Source organism: Schistocerca piceifrons, chromosome 7 (genome assembly GCF_021461385.2).
Source record: "Schistocerca piceifrons isolate TAMUIC-IGC-003096 chromosome 7, iqSchPice1.1, whole genome shotgun sequence".
Classification (NCBI taxonomy): domain Eukaryota; kingdom Metazoa; phylum Arthropoda; class Insecta; order Orthoptera; family Acrididae; genus Schistocerca; species Schistocerca piceifrons.
This window is the reverse complement of record NC_060144.1, coordinates 217,955,220-217,974,413: the sequence shown is the minus strand read 5'-3', so window position 1 is coordinate 217,974,413 and position 19,194 is coordinate 217,955,220. Positions and strand designations below refer to the sequence as shown.

The following is a 19,194-nucleotide window of genomic DNA, read 5'->3' as shown; positions in this document are numbered from 1 at the left end:
CGAGGCACAGGGAGTTGTAGTATATTCATAAATTCATCACCTAAAGCCGGTTGCTAAAACGTGGTTAACTACGCATACACGAAATGTTTAGCGACTGTATTCGAGCACTTACCCGTTCAGTTTTCTCAGCATCTCCGTGAAACTTCCCCGAGCATCAAACAAACATGTGACCATTCGTGCTGACTTCTCTATACGCGTTCAATATCCCCTGTAGTCCTGTTTGGTACTGGTCCTCCACACTTGAGCATTATTCTTGTGTGAGTCGCATGAGTGTTCCGTAAGCAGTGTCCCCGAATTTTCCCCCTAGCCTAACAATGAACCGAACTCTAGCACTTGATTTATCTGTCATTCAACAGTATGTGCTCGTACCATTTCATACCCTACATCTTTGTATCAGCCGACTGATTCTAATTATTACTTACTGTTATTACGGTCTTTTGTTTTGTGAAGTGCACAGCTTTACATCTCAGAACATCTTTTGATCACTTCGAAATCTTATCGAAACCCAATTGAATATTTGTGCAGTTCTTTTCATTAGAGCTGACCGCAACATTTGTCAAAGTGCAGAGATTACTATTAATATTGTGTATAGTGTCATTAATATACAACGCGTACAGAAAGTATCCCAATACACATTTCTTAGGCATATCGGAACTTCCTTCTGCATCTGTCGATGTCTTTCCATTCAAGATAACGTGTTGCGTTTGCTCTAACAAGAAATCCCCAATCCAGTCACAAATTTCGGTTAATATCTCAGACGGTCGTACTTTCGGTACCAACCGTACATGTGGTGCTGAGCAAAATGTTTTCGGAAGACAATAAATGACCAGACTACTTTGATGCAAGACTCACGATATCATGCGGACAGCACAAGCTGGGTTTAAAATGATCGTTGTTTTCGGAATCCATGAGGGTTGGCATAGGGGAGATCATTCTGTTAAATAGTTTCAGATTGGTTGGTGAGATAGAAAAATGTACATTTAGCGCTGTAAAAGTAGCAACAAGTGCACATGGTTTTAACAGAAACCATCAGTGACTCTATAACAATTTTCTGTAAGATGGGCATTAGTTGTCTACGAAAATAACGGACAAAAACAAAAATACTACGATTTATCGACAGAACTTTTTGTCAGTAAAATAAAAATGAGAGTTTTTGATGAAGAAAGATGGTTGTGATGCAGCTGAGTTTTGCTCGAGTCACGTTGACAGAAGGAAACTGAGTGGCGCTGAAGCGAAATTTTGTCTTCCAGGGTGATAGGCTCAGCTCGAACAATACATACACACTTCAGTCTGTGGTAGAATAATTCTAGATAATATGAACAAGCATGCGCTTCTGTGTTGAAATAGTGAAAAAATGCGTAGCAAATTCTGTTGTTAAATTTTAGTTTTAATACAATGAATGTACGGAGCAAATGGAATTTTAGCCGGTTGATCATATGGAATTTTGAAGTATTGTTCCATTGTATCAGGTAGTAACTATACTTTTCAGGTTTGTGTATCTGTTGTTCTAGAAGAAAAGGCAAACAACCAACCTGGAAAATGAGATGCACAGTAAGAACGAAGAAAACTCTCGTCTTTGGCATTGGAGGAGGCATGCTCGTAGTGGGAGTGTTCTTGGGAGGATTCATGAGCATGATAGTGGACAGTATTTTAAAATCTGTGAGTATTTAATATTTAATGAAATGTGTTTTATTTAAAAATATAACTTACCTAACAATATTTTTTCTCTCTCGCCAGCAACTAGTTTTATCTGAAGGTTCGACAAGCTACAACAACTGGATAGAACTTCCCATCCCGATGTACATGGAATTCTACATTTTCAATGTTTCCAACGCAGCTGAGTACGAACAGGATCCAACAATTAAACCGAATTTAGTGGAAATGGGACCATATGTATACAGGCAAGTTTTTTTCTTCTTTTGGATTATTTGAGAATCTAAAATCTGGAAATGATCAACATGTGCCGTTTGACTATGGAGGAACAATCACTTGTAACTTCAAATCGTTTATGTTTTCAGGGAATATCATAAAAGAAATATCACAGCCTGGAATGAGAACGAAACGGTAACTTTTCAGAATATAAGAACATGGTACTTTGATGAAAAAAATTCTGTTGGCCCTGAAGATGATCTTGTCACAACTATAAACGTCGTGCCTGCGGTACGTAGAGACTGTTTTCATCGCAATTGACTGCCGAGTTTAAAGATTGCAATTGCTGAGAAAATTATTCCTTGACATGCAAATTTGCTGGTTTTGGTAGTATTAATTATGACTGACTTCTTTTTAGTTTTTTTTTTTCGTTTTTGTACCATTATCTCAATTCTGCATGATTACTAGAGTCTTCATGAGTTCCATAGTCTGAATAGTATTTGATACATATCCAATCTGTTTCTTATCTCACAATTCTTTTGGCCTATTGAGCCCTCCCCCCTTTCCCACTTTCCTTTATTGGCTAACTGAAAGTTATAGAGGCTTTAGTAGATAACCCACAACTTTCTCATAGTGCTGGTACAGTTTACTTTTTTCCTTTTTTAATACCTCCCCGTCCCGTCTTTTAAATGAGTGCTTAATTTCGATATTCTCTTATAACATTTCCAGTTCCTCTATACGTTACACTTGCATAGCTTGTTCTGATCTAAATATACAGTGTGGAGAACTTCTTTAATTATACTTTAATACATTCTACCATCGGAACTCGTTACTTGAAGAAACTTTTGGTGTCCTAGATCTGGCCGTCCGCAGTGGCCGAGCGGTTCTAGGCGCTTCAGTCTGGAACAGCACGACCGCTACGGTCGCAGGTTCGAATCCTGCCTCGGGTGTGGATATGTATGATGTCCCTATGTTAGTTAGGTTTAAGTAGTTCTAAGTTCCAGGGGACTCATGACCTCAGATGTTGAGTCCCATAGTGCTCAGAGTCACTTGAACCATTTCCTAGATCTGCCACTTCATATGCCCGCTTACTTTGCTCTTCCCGTAATGTTGCCTCTTATGCTTGTGGAAAGGCTCAGTTCTCCTCCCATCTGAGTAAGGTTTTAATGTTTAGGTTGTTTTAATTCTCGTTTGTCTCAATTTTAATCACTTTATTTAAGTCACGTTTTTCAATAGTCAGAATTTTGTCCTAAACTTAGTGTTGTTCAAATGGCTCTGAGCACTACGCGACGTAACTTCTGAGGTCATCAGTCGCCTAGAACTTAGAACTAATTAAACCTAACTAACCTAAGGACATCAGACACATCCATGCCCGAGGCAGGATTCGAACCTGCGACCGTAGCGGTCGCTCGGCTCCAGACTGTAGCGCCTAGAACCGCACGGCCACTCCGGCTGGCAAAGGTAATGTGGACGGACTCCGAAATTTCTCCGAGGAAACTGATCAAACATTCAGTGGTATATTGACTTGAATTAAATGTCATTTTTCTTAACTGTTTACACAATCTGACTGTTCCTTTGACTTTTGCTCTTGCCACATTTTCTATTGTATTTCCTGTTTAACAGAGATGTCCATAGTATTATAATAATTACACTGAAGCGCCAAAGAAACTGGTATAGGCATGCGTATTGAAATACAGTGATATGTAAACAGCTAGAATACGGTGCTACGGTCGGCAACGCCTATATAAGACAACAAGTGTCTGGCGCAGTTCTTTGATCGGTTACTGCTGCTACAATGGCAGGTTATCAAGATGTAACTGAGTTTGAGGGTGGTGTTATAGTCGAAGCACGAGCATTGGGTCACAGCATCTCCGAGATAGTGATGAAGTTGGGATTTTCGCGTACGACCATTTTACGAGTCTACCGTGTACATCAGGAATCCGGTAAAACATCAAATCTCCGACATCGCTGCGGCCGGAAAAAGATTCTAAAGAACAGGACTAACGACAAATGGCCTCCTCAGGAGACACCGCCTTAACGTAGCGCTGTCCGTGCGGGCGAGGAGGTTTGCGTGCTCTGGATCCAGAGAGCTATGCCAGCGGTAGCGTAACTACCAGCAGGGTCACTCATGCTGGACAGGCCGAAGGAGAGGAACCGGACGACGTGTGTCTCACAACGACCTATCAGTCCTGTCTCCTGTCCTATCCTATCCTAAGCCTATCCTTTTACCTTGTCATTTTCAATTCCCTACAACATGGAGCAGGGAGGGCTCTAGAGGCGTGGTGAAGCCAGTCTCCCTAAGGGAGTAAACCCGATACAAATCCAGATCCTCCAGGTTGTGGGTTGGTCATGGGGCTAACAACACCATATCGGAAAAAGCTCATTGTACAACAACCAATTCACAGAGAGAACCGGACTGTCTCAAGAAAACCAAGGCAGGTCAAACGACAACGATTTTGGTATATCGGAACAGGGAATGTAACAACTATCTTCCAGGCGGGAGCCAGTAGGAAGCTCGAGGAGGAATTACTGAGGTACCGAGTTGCTGTATCAGCACTGCAAGAGATAAAATGGAAACAAACAGAGGTGGTTGATCTCCAGCATTATACCTTGATCTATAGCGGGGAAGAAGAAAATAGATTGGGAACAGGTTTTATGGTTAAGAAGTCCGTCAGTCACGCCATGGTGGAATATGAAACAATAAACCCCAGATTATGTCGATTGAGGCTGAAGGGAAAATTCTCCAGCTTGTCGCTGATTAATGCGCATGCCCCAACGGAAGATGCAGCTGAAGGAGAGAAAGACGAATTTTATGAGAAATTGGAGCAAGAATATGATAAGCTGCCAAAGTATGATGTCAAAATTATCCTGGGGGATTGTAATGCTAAAGTAGGTAAAGAGAAAGGCATATATTCATAGTAATCACCTGCAATCAAATAACAATGGTTGGAAACTGACTGAATTTGCCTTTAGCAAAAGACTAGTGATTAAAAGCAAGTTAAAAAAAATGGTTCAAATGGTTCTGAGCACTATGGGACTTAACAGCTGTGGTCATCAGTCCCCTAGAACTTAGAACTACGTAAACCTAACTAACCCAAGTACATGACACACATCCATGCCCGAGGCAGGATTCGAACCTGCGACCGTAGCAGTCCCGCGGTTCCGGACTGCTTAAAAGCAAGTGTTTCCCCACACAAAGACATTCATAAGGAGACTTGGATATCACCAGATGGGTTGACGAGACATCAAATATATCATGTACTGATAGATGGACGACATGCCTCAGATATTTTGAATGTGATTAGCCGCAGAGGAGCGGATATTGACTCAGACCATCTTTTGGTAAGAATCAATACCTTAGAAAGGATTGCAGCCAGAAGGGCTGGGTTGGAGAAAAGTAAGGTCTACAGTGTGAAGACAAAGAATGTTACGGAGACCTACATGAAATAATGTGGCTATGTTTAAAGAGAAGAGAAAGGTAGCTAAGAATTTAGCGCGGATTAAAAAGAGAGTAGAGGAAAGGGAAAGGATGGATGAAATACAGTGAAAATAAGCAGGGGAGGAAATTCTTTTATGGAGTGGGACAAATAAAGAGAGGATGGACATGGTGAAAGATGAGACAGGCAGTTTGATAGTTGGGAAGGAAAAAATAATAGAAACATGGGCACAACAATTTGAAGTGTTGCTGTCAAACAGACACGTCGTAAGTGAAGAGAGAAATGAAGGAGCTAGAGAAGAAACTGAAAAATAACAAGAGTTGGATGGAGATGATGATGCAGCAGACACACAGCCACCATCGATAGAAGAGCTAAGAGTAATTATAAAGCAACTTGGGAATAACAAAGCTCCTGGACACGACCTGGTAACGGCGGAAATGATAAAACCCGGAGATGAAATATTAGTACGGAGGATACATAAAATAATTACAATGGCCTGGGAAACAGAGAAAATGCCAGAGGACTGGACGTTAGCAACCATCTGCCCTATACATAAGAAAGGATCACATATGCAGTGTAAGAACTACCGAGGAGTATCTCTGCTCAGTATCGTGTACAAAATCCTTTCTACGGCTATAAAAATTTTCAAATGTGTGCGAAATCTTACGGGACTCAACTGCTAAGGTCATCAGTCCCTAAGCTTACACACTATTTAACTTAAATTATCCTAAGGACAAACACACAAACCCATGCCCGAGGGAGGACTCGAATCTCCGCTGGGACCAGCCGCACAGTCCATGACTGCAGCGCCCCAGACCGCTCGGCTAATCCAGCGCGGCTCTACGGCTATAACATGGAGAGTAAGTAGAAGAGTAGAAAAGATTCTAGACGAGTACCAGGTAGGTTTTAGATCTGGGAGGTCTACAGCTGACCATACATTTACAGTAAGTATGATGCTGTAGAATACTTACGTATTTAATGTAAGATTCGAACATCACTTTATAGACTTTCAACTGGCCTATGACTGAGTTAAAAGATCAGCACTGTGGGAAACAATGCAGACATTCATATTTCCTAAGAAGCTAATAAAATTAACTATGATGACCCTGGAAAACAGCAAAAGCCAGGTTAAAGTTCAGGGTTGTCTGTCAAGATCGCTCCCAACGGAAGAACGCCTAAGACAGGGAGACCCATTATCCCCAGTACTATTCAACCTGGAATTAGAGAATGCAGTAAGATCAATAACCACAAACCCAGGAGGTAATATTTACAATAGACTACTGCAAATCTTAGGCTATGCAGATGATGTAGTAATAAGTGCTAGAAGTATGAAGGCACTCACATCAGCCATCAAAGAGTTTGAAGCCGCTGCCAACAACCTTGGTTTAGAAATTAGCGAGACAAAATCTAAGAATATGGCCACTGAGAGAGTTAGTAGAAACACAGATGATCTACATTTGGAAGGGTACAGTTTTGAAAGAGTAGATAACTTTATTTATCTTGGCTCAGTAGTAACATCACAAAACGAAGTGGAGGCAGATATAACAAACCGAAGTAAGGCTGCAGACAGATCATATAGATCACTATATACCATGCTCAAAAGTAAGAACCTAAGTAGAAAACTAAAACTGACATTCTACAAAATAGTGATAAAACCAGCAGTGAGGCATGGGTACTGACGGAGGCTTTGGAAGAAAAGCTAAATGTATGGGTAAGGAAAGTGCTGAGGAAGATGTTTCGTCCTGTAAAAGAAGGTGAGATATGGAGAATTAGGACTAATGAAGAAATAAGGGCTCTGTATAAAGAACCTGATTTGGTAACCTCAATCAAAATGGGAAGGCTTAGAATATGTCCAGCATATGACAGAAAAAACGCTCCCGAAGAAGATGATGATGGGACATGCTGGCGATAGAAGAAGGAGAGGAAGACCGAGTGTGAAATAGCTGGAAGATGTGGAAGCCGACCTGAGAGCAGTGGGAGTGACGAGGTGTCGCAGGCGTGCTGAAGACCGAGACGATTGGAAATCTGCGATTGAGGAGGCCAAGGTCCTCAGAGGACCGTAGTGCCGTGGAGTAAGTAAGTAAGTGAGTAACGACATCTGAAGAGAATCGTTCAGGGTGGCAGAAGTGTAGTCCTTCCGCAAATTGCTGCAGATTTCAATGCTGGGCCATTAACAAGTATCGGCGTGCGAACCATTCAACGAAACATCATCGAAATGGGCTTTCGGAGCAGAAATCCCACTCGTGTACCCCTGATAACTGCCCGACACAAAGCTTTACGCCTCGTCTATGCCCGTCAACACCATTATACTGTTGATGACTGGAAAAATGTTGCCTGGTTGGGCGAGTCTCGTTTCATATTGTATCGAGCGGATTCGTCTAGATACGACTCTGACAGGTGACACATACATAAGCATCCTGTCTGATCACCTGCATCCATTCATGTCCATTGTGCGTTCCGACGGACTTGGACAGTTCTAGCAGGACAATGCGATACCCCACACGACCAGAATTGAAGCAGAGTGCCTCCAGGAACACTCTTATTTATCAAAACTAGACATGATTGTCTTAATGGGATTTCCGCGATCGTTCTTTAAATAAAAATATGGCATTTCAGTCTTTGATCGCTATTTTTTATTTTCAATGACCGGTTTCAGGCTAGCTGCCCATCTTCAGATCATATATTGCAGTTACAGAGTAACTTGTCAGTGCAGAACTATCGGTTCACTGTCAGTGACAGTGAACCGATAGTTCTGTACTGACAAGTTACTCTGTAACTGCAATATATGATCTGAAGATGGGCAGTGACAGTGAACCGATAGTTCTGTACTGACAAGTTACTCTGTAACTGCAATATATGATCTGAAGATGGGCAGTGACAGTGAACCGATAGTTCTGTACTGACAAGTTACTCTGTAACTGCAATATATGATCTGAAGATGGGCAGTGACAGTGAACCGATAGTTCTCTACTGACAAGTTACTCTGTAACTGCAATATATGATCTGAAGATGGGCAGCTAGCCTGAAACCGGTCATTGAAAATAAAAAATAGCGATCAAAGACGGAAATGCCATATTTTTACACTCTTATTCGTTTAAACACTTCCGCTGGCCATCAAACTCCCCAGACATGAACATGAGCATATCTGGGATGCCTTGTAACGTTCTGTTCAGATGAAATTTCCACCCCTTCGTACTCTTACGGATTTATGGTCAACACTACAGGATTCATGGTGTCAGTTGCCTCCAGCACTGTTTCAGACATTAGTCGAGTGCATGCCACGTCGTGTTGTGACACTTCTGCGTGCTCGCGGAAGTCCTACACGATATTAGGCAGGTGTTCCAGTTTATTTGTCTCTTCAGTGTATTACTGTACTTTAATTTTCTCATTTGACTATTTCAATCATACAGAACTTTATGATAACAAGCACTTTGAAACTTCCTGACAGATTAAAACTGTGTGCCGGACCGAGAGTCGAACTCGGGACCTTTGCCTTTCGCGGGCAAGTGGTAGAGCACTTGCCCGCGAAAGGCAAAGGTCCCGAGTTCGAGTCTCGGTCCGGCACACAGTTTTAATCTGCCAGGAAGTTTCATATCAGCGCACACTCCGCTGCAGAGTGAAAATCTCATTCTGTAAATATCATCCCCGCTGTGGCTAAGCCATGTCTCAGCAATATCCTTTCTTTCACCAGTGCTAGTTCTGCAAGGTTCGCAAGAGAGCTTCTGTAAAGTCTGGAAGGTAGGAGACGAGGTACTGGCAGAAGTATGTAACGTATGTAACGGAACACTCGGCGAGTATAATTGATAGAATGTATGTGACACGAGCTCTACGGACGGCGATACTGGATGCCGAAATCTGGCCAGCGGCTTTTACGGAGCATCTCGCGTACGTCTGTACGATTTAAACTAACACGTCAGAAGATATGGTGGAGTAAGGGTCCCTGGAAAGTGAATAGTGCCCATTTACGTGACACTGCATGTCGCCGGTCGATAGAGGAGGTCTGGGAGACTTGCGTTCGCCGCCAACGAGCATACACCTCGGTTCTCCAGTGGTGGATCAAATGCGCAAAACCAACGTTACGGAGAACGTTGATACGATACGGACAAGACAAATCGCAGTGGAACCGCACGACGACGGATTTTTATTTTACAGCCCTGAGGGAGCTGATGACCCAACAACCATCGCCGGAAAGGCCCACGGCCATGCGCACGATAAAAGCCAAGTTATTACAGCTGACGAGACTAAGAATGGAAGGGTGAGATTGGCGGACACAGTTGCTGCTGAAGCCCCCTCCATGCACCACGTAGTACGTGAACGCCAACGACGACGAAAGACATTGATCAGGGAACTAATCTCTGAAACTGGCCAGCAAGTTGTGAACCAGCGTGATATTGCGCATGTGTTTACTGACTATTTCCGCCAGTTATATGGACCTGTACAAGTGAACCACGAGACACTACATGATGTCATCTCCGAAATGCCAGATAAAGGACCGCCTCTCGATACAGAGGCTTTGATCACAGCGATAACGGCCAGCCGAAGTGGCCGTGCGGTTAAAGGCGCTACAGTCTGGAACCGCAAGACCGCTACGGTCACAGGTTCGAATCCTGCCTCGGGCATGGATGTTTGTGATGTCCTTAGGTTAGTTAGGTTTAACTAGTTCTAAGTTCTAGGGGACTAATGACCTCAGCAGTTGAGTCCCATAGTGCTCAGAGCCATTTGAACAGTGATAACGGAGGAGGAGCTGACAGACGCAATTGCCAGGGGGGCTCCGAACAAGTCCCCGGGGCAGGACGGCTTCCCAATTGAATTTTACCGCGCCTTTGCATACCTCATGGGAGGAATGTGGATTCAGATGTACAACGAACTTCTGTTACCGCAGACTGAGATACCTGTCGAATTCACGGAGGGTATCATCATCCCAATACCTAAACCACGCGGTGGCAGAAGGCCAGGAGATTATACACCACTCACTCTCTTGAACTGCGACTATAAGATTTTCGCGCGCATCCTTGGGGCTCGCCTACGGTCCTCAATTTCTGATAGACTCCTCATAGATCAAACATGCCTCGGCGGTAAGAGTAACGTACATACGGCGCTCGGTGACTACCGAGATATCATCGCATTAGCAGCGGCATGCCGAGTGCGTGGGGCACTAGTCGCTATTGACTTCGATCATGCTTTCGATGGAGTGGATCATATCTTTTTGCACGCAGTGATGGGCAGATTGGGAATCCCACAGGCCTTCATTCTAATGACCATGCGACTGTTACACGGCGTGCGATCAAAGGCCTCTGTGAATGGGCGGGGCACTGACAACATTCTTATTTCAAGGTCAGTTCGTCAAGGTTGCCCCCTTTCGATATTTTTGTATGCAATGGCTTTGCAACCCTGTCTATATGGTCTCCGAAGACGGCTGGAGGGAGTGCCGTTGCCACAACTGACCTTTCATTGCCGCGCTAATGTTGACGATGTGATGCTGATGGCAAGGACAGGCGACGAAGTACGTACGGCGTTGGCATGGATACAGCGATACGGGATGGCGGCGGGAAGCGTGCTTAATCTACAGAAGTCGCGCTGCGTGAATGTCTGTCGAGGATTAAAACCGGGGGAGGAAGGCCCGCTCATGTTAGTTAACACCATAAAATGTCTAGGTGTTCCACACGGATGTGCAGCGGACAGCAGCATATTGAAGCTGATGCGGACAATGGTGCTGTTACAGAAATTAAGAGCGTTGGATATGATTCAGAGGGTGGCCTATGTTAACGTATACCTAGCACCGAGACTCACTCACGTAGCGCATGTCCTGCCCTTAACGCGCACAATGGCATCACGGATACAAGCAACTTTCGGAACTTACGTGGGTGTGGGACACCTGTTTAAGATCCAATACACAACGATTACGCTACCACCTGGAGAGGGTGGACTTGGTCTGGTGAACGTATATGAAAAGGCACGGGCGTTATTCGTCAGTACGATTTTACGACAGTGGCGCGGTCAATTTCGCAATAGCTCGGGTGCGTTGGCCGATGTACTAGCGCCCACTTCAATGCTACCCCCCGTCAATGTGGGCCATATTTCACCGAAGATGGTTTTTTTTTTAGCTTAACTATGTCAGAGAATCCTTCCCAACAACGACTATCGACGGCGCGAGATGTATACCAACTCTTACTGCGCCTGTGCCCCAGGAATACCCTGGAAAAGAAGTACCCAGACAAGAACTAGCGACAGATATGGCACGTTATACGGAACTTTTACCCCCCCCCCCCCCCCCCCAACGTCGATACGCTCAACATGGTATGTGGTGGTACATAGGAAGTTCGCAACGAACCAACGGCGGCACGCGATTCATTTGGCAGATACTTCACTATGTTTCGGCTGCGCAACAGTGGACACTGATGAACATCGTTTAGCATGTGGTGGGACGGCTCCGGTGTGGCACTTGGCACGACAGATATTGGCGTTCCTGTTACGCTCCGCCCCTCACACAATTTCATCAGACACACTTTTTTTCCCCCAAGAATCTTATTTTTCGGCCCAAAAAACCAAAGCAGTGACATGGGTACGGGGAATGGTTGTGGGATACGTCTATAGCGAATCGGAAAAGGAAAAAACGGATTTTTGGCATTTTCTCCTGGATGGACACACGAAGTTGCAACAGCATAAGAAATATAGGCAACACTTCGCTAATTACCTGCGAGCCGGCCAGATGGGGTGTGACGGGTGAGAGATGAGATTCACTAAGAAGCCGAGATAGACATCGATCACTCTTACGGACCCTTAGTTAAATTTCAAGAAGACGACCCAGTCTTACACCAACGTCTGGAGAACGGGTCGATAGATGGCTCTCTTGCTCTATCGAACGTCGGGTCGTGAGCAGGTGTCGCCCCCGACACGAATTTCATTTCATTGCTAGAGGAGCATGTTTCCTTTGTATTTGTACTACCCGCGATGTTTTCATGTCTTTTTCATTTGGACATTTTCAGTTTTATTCATTTCCTTACTTACTTAATTTTCTAATTAGCCATTATTTGTCAACATTTGGATATTGCAGACACTATTTATGCGGAAGTATAACAAAATGTATGTCAGCAATGGTTGTAAGTCTGACATTGGGAAAAAAAGTAGCGTTGAAGTCTCAGTCTGAGCTTCAAACCACCTTTACCCCATTTTTTCTTACTTTAACACATTAAAAAAAAGATGGTAGAGCACTTGCCCGCGAATGGCAAAGGTCCCGAATTCGAGTCTCGGTCCGGCACAGTTTTAATCTGCCAGGAAGTTTCATATCAGCGCACACTCCGCTGCAGAGTGAAAATCTCATTCAACAAGCACTTTGTGTGACGGAACAATGTTATTATCATTATGAATACCATTGCCAAAATTTGTTCGCCTCCGTCGGTGAGTGGGAAGGATATCCAGTTGCCCTGTGGAGGAGCCAAATTCAATTCCTGAACTGCTAGAGATTTTTCGTTGCTGGGAGGACTGTAACGAACAGCAATCAGTCTCGTGATGCTAACTGAGAAGATACTTGAGTGAGAACTAGCGGCCCCACGATCTGAAAAGCTGACAGAGACCGGAGAGCGTTATGCTGACCCTACACCATCCGTACCACACCCGAATGACGGCGTTGAACAGTCTGTCAGGCGCGGAACGAGTGGCTGGTAAAGATTTGTGAAATAGCCGTATGTCGTAGTACCACTGCTACGATGCGAAACAGCCTGAGTACCACTATATCTCGATTGTTTTCAAATAAAGTAATTCTGGAGACGAGGTAGAAAGTGTTACTTCTTTTTCACGCTCATGAAACCATTATTCTACATTTTTAGTGGAAGAGATGGAGGCGTTACTCCAGGAAGATACAGTCCTCAAATTGAAACAGTGTCTGTGTTATAAAATGAGCTCAGTGCCCTTACAAAGTTTCATGGCATTCGTTACCTTACCTCTCAGGCCGACCACAGGTTCCACTAACGATTCCTATATTGCCGCCCCAAACGTTAAAAAGTGTCACCATGTTCAATAGTTGAAAGAAAAAAATCTGCATTGTGGTGCTGAATATGTAAACACGTCCTCTGGTAAGGAACAACATTAAAGCAGACCAGTCGAACTGCATTAAATATTTGCCAGTCGCTACATTGGTTCACGAAATTGACTTTGACTGGCGTGCTTAGGCCAGCTACATTGCTTCTCATTTCTCTACAGGTGCCGGTCAGAACCATGTTGCAACTGAAATATCGTATCAGATGTGAAATTAGTTTTGTAGTTCGGTTTTTGGAGGCAAAAAATCTCAAAAATTTCGACAATCATCGCGAAATTTGTTCTGCATGCGGATCGAATGTGGTGAGTGAACATGTTGGGTATCAATGGCGTCATTTGTTTAAAGGTTACAGACTCCCCTACCATATTTGAACCAGCACAGAAGTTCCTCGGTTCAACCGCAATTCCGTAGAAAGCGGTGTAGGTGACGTACAGTATACTGGACAAGTCTTCCCATCGGAGACTGTGCTGGTTAAGATGGTGCTTTCTTCGATTACCTTAGTGAACCTGCGCGTAGATTTTCCTCCTACCTCTGCTATACCAAACTCTTGTAGGTGATGTCCCCAAAAGCAGATTTGGTAGCGTACTGGATTCTTCAGAAGACGTAAGCAGACGACGTGTAATTCGGATTAGTGGTGCGGGTACCCAGTTTCTATTAAATAAGCCCCAGGGTGCCATTAAATTGCATTTGTTTGCCACCACAGTAAAATAGTATCAGTTTAGTGTAATGAAATGATTCCTTTCACAACGTTAATAAGTTCCCAGAGCACCGAATATTATATATGAACAGTATCTGCGTGCATTCTATCACTAACTTTCACATGTGAACAGGCTCAGAGTACACCCTGTCGCCGACTGGCGAGCTTGCTGCACAACCGAAATCTCTTGCTTACATCGTAACAGTTATTCATCCTTTGTACATCTTCTGTAACTTAACAATAATTATTTGTGTACTGAATTCGCTAGTTTACTGCATAGCGTTAGTATTGTGGTGAAGCCCTAATGATTCAAAGCCTGCTCTTAGCACCAGTTATGCCAAAAGAGGACTTTAATCATTAATATTTAATAAAGTAAAACAGCAGTGGTTCCCCTACATCTTTACTGTCAAGTAAGATCCGTTCCCAAGGCTCGCGTTCCCCCTCTCCACTCTCGTGATTCGCCATCGCACCTCGTTATCACTGCCTCCGTGGGAACCGGCTTATTTTTGAGACCTATTTAATGCACTGAACTGACTTCGGCGGCCTTCCGAATTTCAATAAATAAAACATTTGTAAAAATAAATACCCCTCAAAACGAGGAACACCTCACAGGGAAAAGGGACGAATGTTAATCATGATGACAGACCTTGGTTTACATTTCTAGTCAGCAACGATATCATATAGAAAATTGACGTAATAATTCGCGAAAACCGACGTTTTGCAGTGTCTCGTCATTAATCGCAGATTTCTATGATCATTTTACGTGAGATCGTGACCAAACAATAATTAGTGTACAACAAGTTCTGTGTTCGTTGGGTTGAAAAACTAAGAAGTATCAGAATTTTCTGCAGAGGGATTAAGTCAGCTCGTTAAGAGCTAAGACAAAAACTCAAATTCGAATGATGATTAATGTAGAGAGGAATGTAGAGGAGTAGTTTTGTTAGAAGTACTTCAATATATTTGAGCTCAGAATATGTTCTGAGATTCTACAACAGATTGACGGCAATAAGATTGGCCACTAGTTTCGTGGATAACAAGTATTATCATTTTTATACACAGGTGCGATTTTTTTGAATCACTGGGAACCATTTTTTGTTCAAGACATCTGCGGTATGTAAGGGTTTCAAGGGAACTAACACGTCTGCAAATTCTGTATAGAATCTGGCACGGATTCCACCGGGCCAACGGAATCTTGTATGATTGTAGTGATTTTAGTTGTCTCTCTACGTCACAAACATCTACACCGCTCATCTTTGCAGTGGTGCAAGAGGTAAACTAGGACAGTACATCTGCGTCTTCCTCAGAAAAGTAAAATCGGAAAGCAGAGTTCAGTATTTCTGCTTTGTCTTTCCGACACTCTATTTTAGTTCCTGTGTCATCCGTCCCTGTCTGGACATCTTGGTGCTGCTGACAGCCTTTACATATGATCAGAATTCCTCTAGGGTTTTGTGAGAGACCCTTGTCTTCCTGCACTATCCAACGCCTTAACACATACAGCCCAACATCAACTAACAAACTGCCTAATTACAAACAACCTACTAGACGAATACCAATCAGGTTTGTGTAAAAGTCGCGGCGCAGCATCTGTGTTAATAAAGTAACAGGTGACCTGAAGCTTGCCACGGGTGCACAGGAAGTGACTATCATGTGATTCTTACACTTGAGCAAACTCTTTGACACTATCGACTTCGACGTAGTATTTATAGAATAAAAATCCTCTTCAGTTGCCAGAAATTTCCTTAATTTATTCCACGACCGTTTTCGAAACTTAAAGTTTCGTCCTCTGGTGCCACCAACTGAGAACAAGAGGAAAATCCACTAACGTACTAGTACTACGGGGCTAACAAACTATAATGAAAGCTACAGCTGTGAAAAGTAGTATACTCATATAATATGGAAACATAAATGTGTGCCGATCGGATCAGCCAGTGATGGGCGGGAGGGGGAGGGGGGCGGCGGGGGTTCACACCCACGTCAAACAAACGAAAAGGACAAACGTTAACTTTGGGAAGGATTCCGGATAGAAGTGAACTCAATAATAACTTAAATAAATAAGTAGTTGAATTCAGACGTAGCAATAGCAACCACAGCTCCCTCCTAGACAGCACGACACGGAAGTGACTAGTCCAGGCGGCTCAGAAGCCACCTGACAGTGGAGGCGGAAGTGACTGACGTAGGAGCTAGTGAGGTGGGGATCTGAAGTAAACAGCCGCAGAAGTGCGAGAAACGATGGCTGACTGGTCCGTCCGCTGATGTAAGTGTGGTTCAAAGATCGGTACAAAATAGAACTAAAACTATATGCCAAGTACAGTAACATAGAAACATTGCGAATCGGCAAAAATGCCTAAAAGCCAACCAAACAGAGTGCATCAGATTAATAAAATATAAGATAAAAACAGTGTGCGATTTGCAGGGGGGGATGGGGAGGATTTCCCCCCTCTGCATCAGACCATCCCATCTTCTGGTTTTAGTTTATGCATCCCAACCTGAGATGTTTATTTCCCACGCACTGGAGTAAATCTTTACATATAATTTAAATTTGTGGAGCCGAACACTGAAAGTTTTTAATAAGTCTTACTATTAATATGTTTCAGTTTTCTATCATCACAATAAGTACAGCTTTTCACAAATGTGCCTCTACTTTTTGAATTCCCCTCGTATACCTGTATGTAGATGATTTTGTAAATAAGCTTTACCTATAATGTACTTTTAAAGATATAACAAGGGATGGCTTTTCTGATAGTGCATACGCATAATAGTGAGTTTTGGCATTAACATCTATTTATAAATAGGTGTTTAACCATGCGTAAGACCACGGTCCAAGCTAGTAACGTATATAATTCTACTAACCCCCTAAGACATCCCCCCACTGGTAAAAGCACAAATCGCACACTGGATAAAAATACAACTAAAACAGTGGGTGCGGATGATATATAAAAATATATCTAATAATTGAGCAATAAGGAAATGAGATGTGAGATGTGGTAGGAGAATGATGCTAAGTGTTAGGATAGGTGCCTATGTGCAGAGTCGTCCATGCAGAGCAAAAACATCTTAGTATAAAAAGTTTAATTAGGCTTAAAATGATAAACGCAAGAGAAATAACAATGTACATAAAAAACACTCTGCATCCACATATACCACACGTAATGAAAATAAGAGAGGAGCAAAAGCGGCTGTCAACTAGAACTAGGAAAAGCGAGTATAGAAATTAAGCTTAGGTGTAATGGATGGGATCCTCGTGGTTGTGGCAAAATAGGATTAATTCAACGAAAAAGTCGTAGAAATGGAATAACGTAATCTAACTTAGATAGATGGGAGGGTCTCTTTCAAGACACAAAATGTAATAACACATAAACATAAGTATAGGAGGACGAGACGGAACCCATGACGATAAAAAGATAAAAGATAAAAATGCGACGAAAACGTGGGGAACTGATGGTATACGTAAAGTATATCCACAAGTCGAGCAATAAGACGATACAGTTGTAAGGCGGCCAGAAAAAGATGGAACCGCTGAGATCGCTAATCATGTGTTAGGAGCCTAAACATGGTTTTAATATAAAAAGCGTAGTCAGGATAAAACTGATATACCCAAAAGGAATATCAATGTGGACATATAGAACAGAACGAGGTTTCAGGTGACACCAACCGTTATAAAAATAAGTGAGACACAAAAGGGTCTCCAAATTACAACAGGCGAGTAACGAAACTATGCCTACACGTAGTCGAAAAGAACATTAAAATTCACGTACAATAGCATCGATGTGACAACAGAGTCATTAAAATAAAATAGCAGAAAGTAATGTTACGTACATGGGAGTGCCAATAATAAAATAAATTCTCCGTTAATAAAGAATGGAAGCTCGGAAGATTTTTGCGTGGTAGCCGAAACATATTACCATTCCTTCAACATGCACAAGAAATTGTTCGAGTTAACCACCAGCATCAAGTTTAGAAAAAAATGTTTATGGAATAAGTTTATTTCAAATTATGTCAAACAATATTTTAATGGGACTAACGCTGCCCCCCCCCCCCCCTCCCTCCCAAGTAGCTCACGGGAACAGCTGCGAAGAAAGAAATTAGAGCACTGTACTCCAAGAAAGACCACTGGAATAAAAAAACGTACCTAGCTCACCTACGTTTACCTAAAGAACTCGAAAGTTTCACTTTCGACTATACTTATAAGTACATTATGTACAGTATAAAGGTCTTTGGTGATGAAATAAAAAGCACCCACAAAGGCTTAAGTTACGAACTAAGAACTAACATATCTACTTCAAATAACCCCCCCCCCCCCAAAAAAAAAAATGTTTCTTCAAATTTCATAATAACGTAGAAAATCGCACTAATGTTTGTTATAACGCTGATGAGATGAAAATACTTAACAAAGGCCTCTCTTATAACACGTACCCAAATTCAACCATAAAGTAGCAACGGGCTTAGTAGCACACACCACGGCAGATTTAGACCACGCAAAAACGAATGTTGTGAAAAAAAAGCCATATCGCCATTAAGTTAAATAAGGTCATCTCTCATGAGTTAGCTCAACAACATACTCATGTATCATGTTGGCCTGACACTCAAACTAGAGATCAATTGTTAGTCCGCAATATTGACAAAAAGCTGGGGAAGAATCAAGCCCTGGCCATACATGAAGATACAGACCGCACCTGTGTTGTCACCCTGGAGGTAGACTACGTACAGAGAGCTCATGACTTTATTATTAGTAATTTCACTGAAGCTTGTCATTTCGCTTTACCTTCAAAATTTTTAAGTGAAATCAAAAAACAAATTTAAAAACAAACAAAAATGTTTGACCCCTTCCAAAAAAGAACGTTATTACCAATGAATCCTAAAACTCCCATGTTAAGAGGTACACTGAAAAAACATAGGCTAAGCATAATGCTCCCCTTTGAGAGATGGTTAACGTCATAGATTCTCCTGATTACTGGCTCACCAAAGAACTCAACTCTTTTCTTGACAAGCATTACCATTAGCCAGCTACCTACGCCACTAAGACTCGACACGAGCTCATTGTCTGCTTAAACAAAACTCGTGTTACCAACAACACGTACATTGCAAGCTTGGACGGCACCAACATGCACACTAACGTCCGCACGAAAGGAGCGAACCTCACAATCGAGAATAATTTA

At 42.8% G+C, this 19,194-nt stretch overlaps 1 protein-coding gene across 1 annotated transcript in view; it reads left to right on the top strand.

Annotated features, from left to right (window-relative positions):
* Positions 1-1,539: 1,539 nt before the first annotated feature.
* The window catches only part of LOC124805559 (protein croquemort-like), an 84,897-nt gene continuing 67,242 nt past the window's right edge, over positions 1,540-19,194 (top strand). The window contains exons 1-3 of the mRNA XM_047266126.1: positions 1,540-1,659; positions 1,738-1,901; positions 2,019-2,160. Of these exons, the coding sequence (XP_047122082.1) occupies positions 1,540-1,659; positions 1,738-1,901; positions 2,019-2,160 (426 nt within the window). The remainder of the gene's footprint in view (positions 1,660-1,737; positions 1,902-2,018; positions 2,161-19,194) is intronic.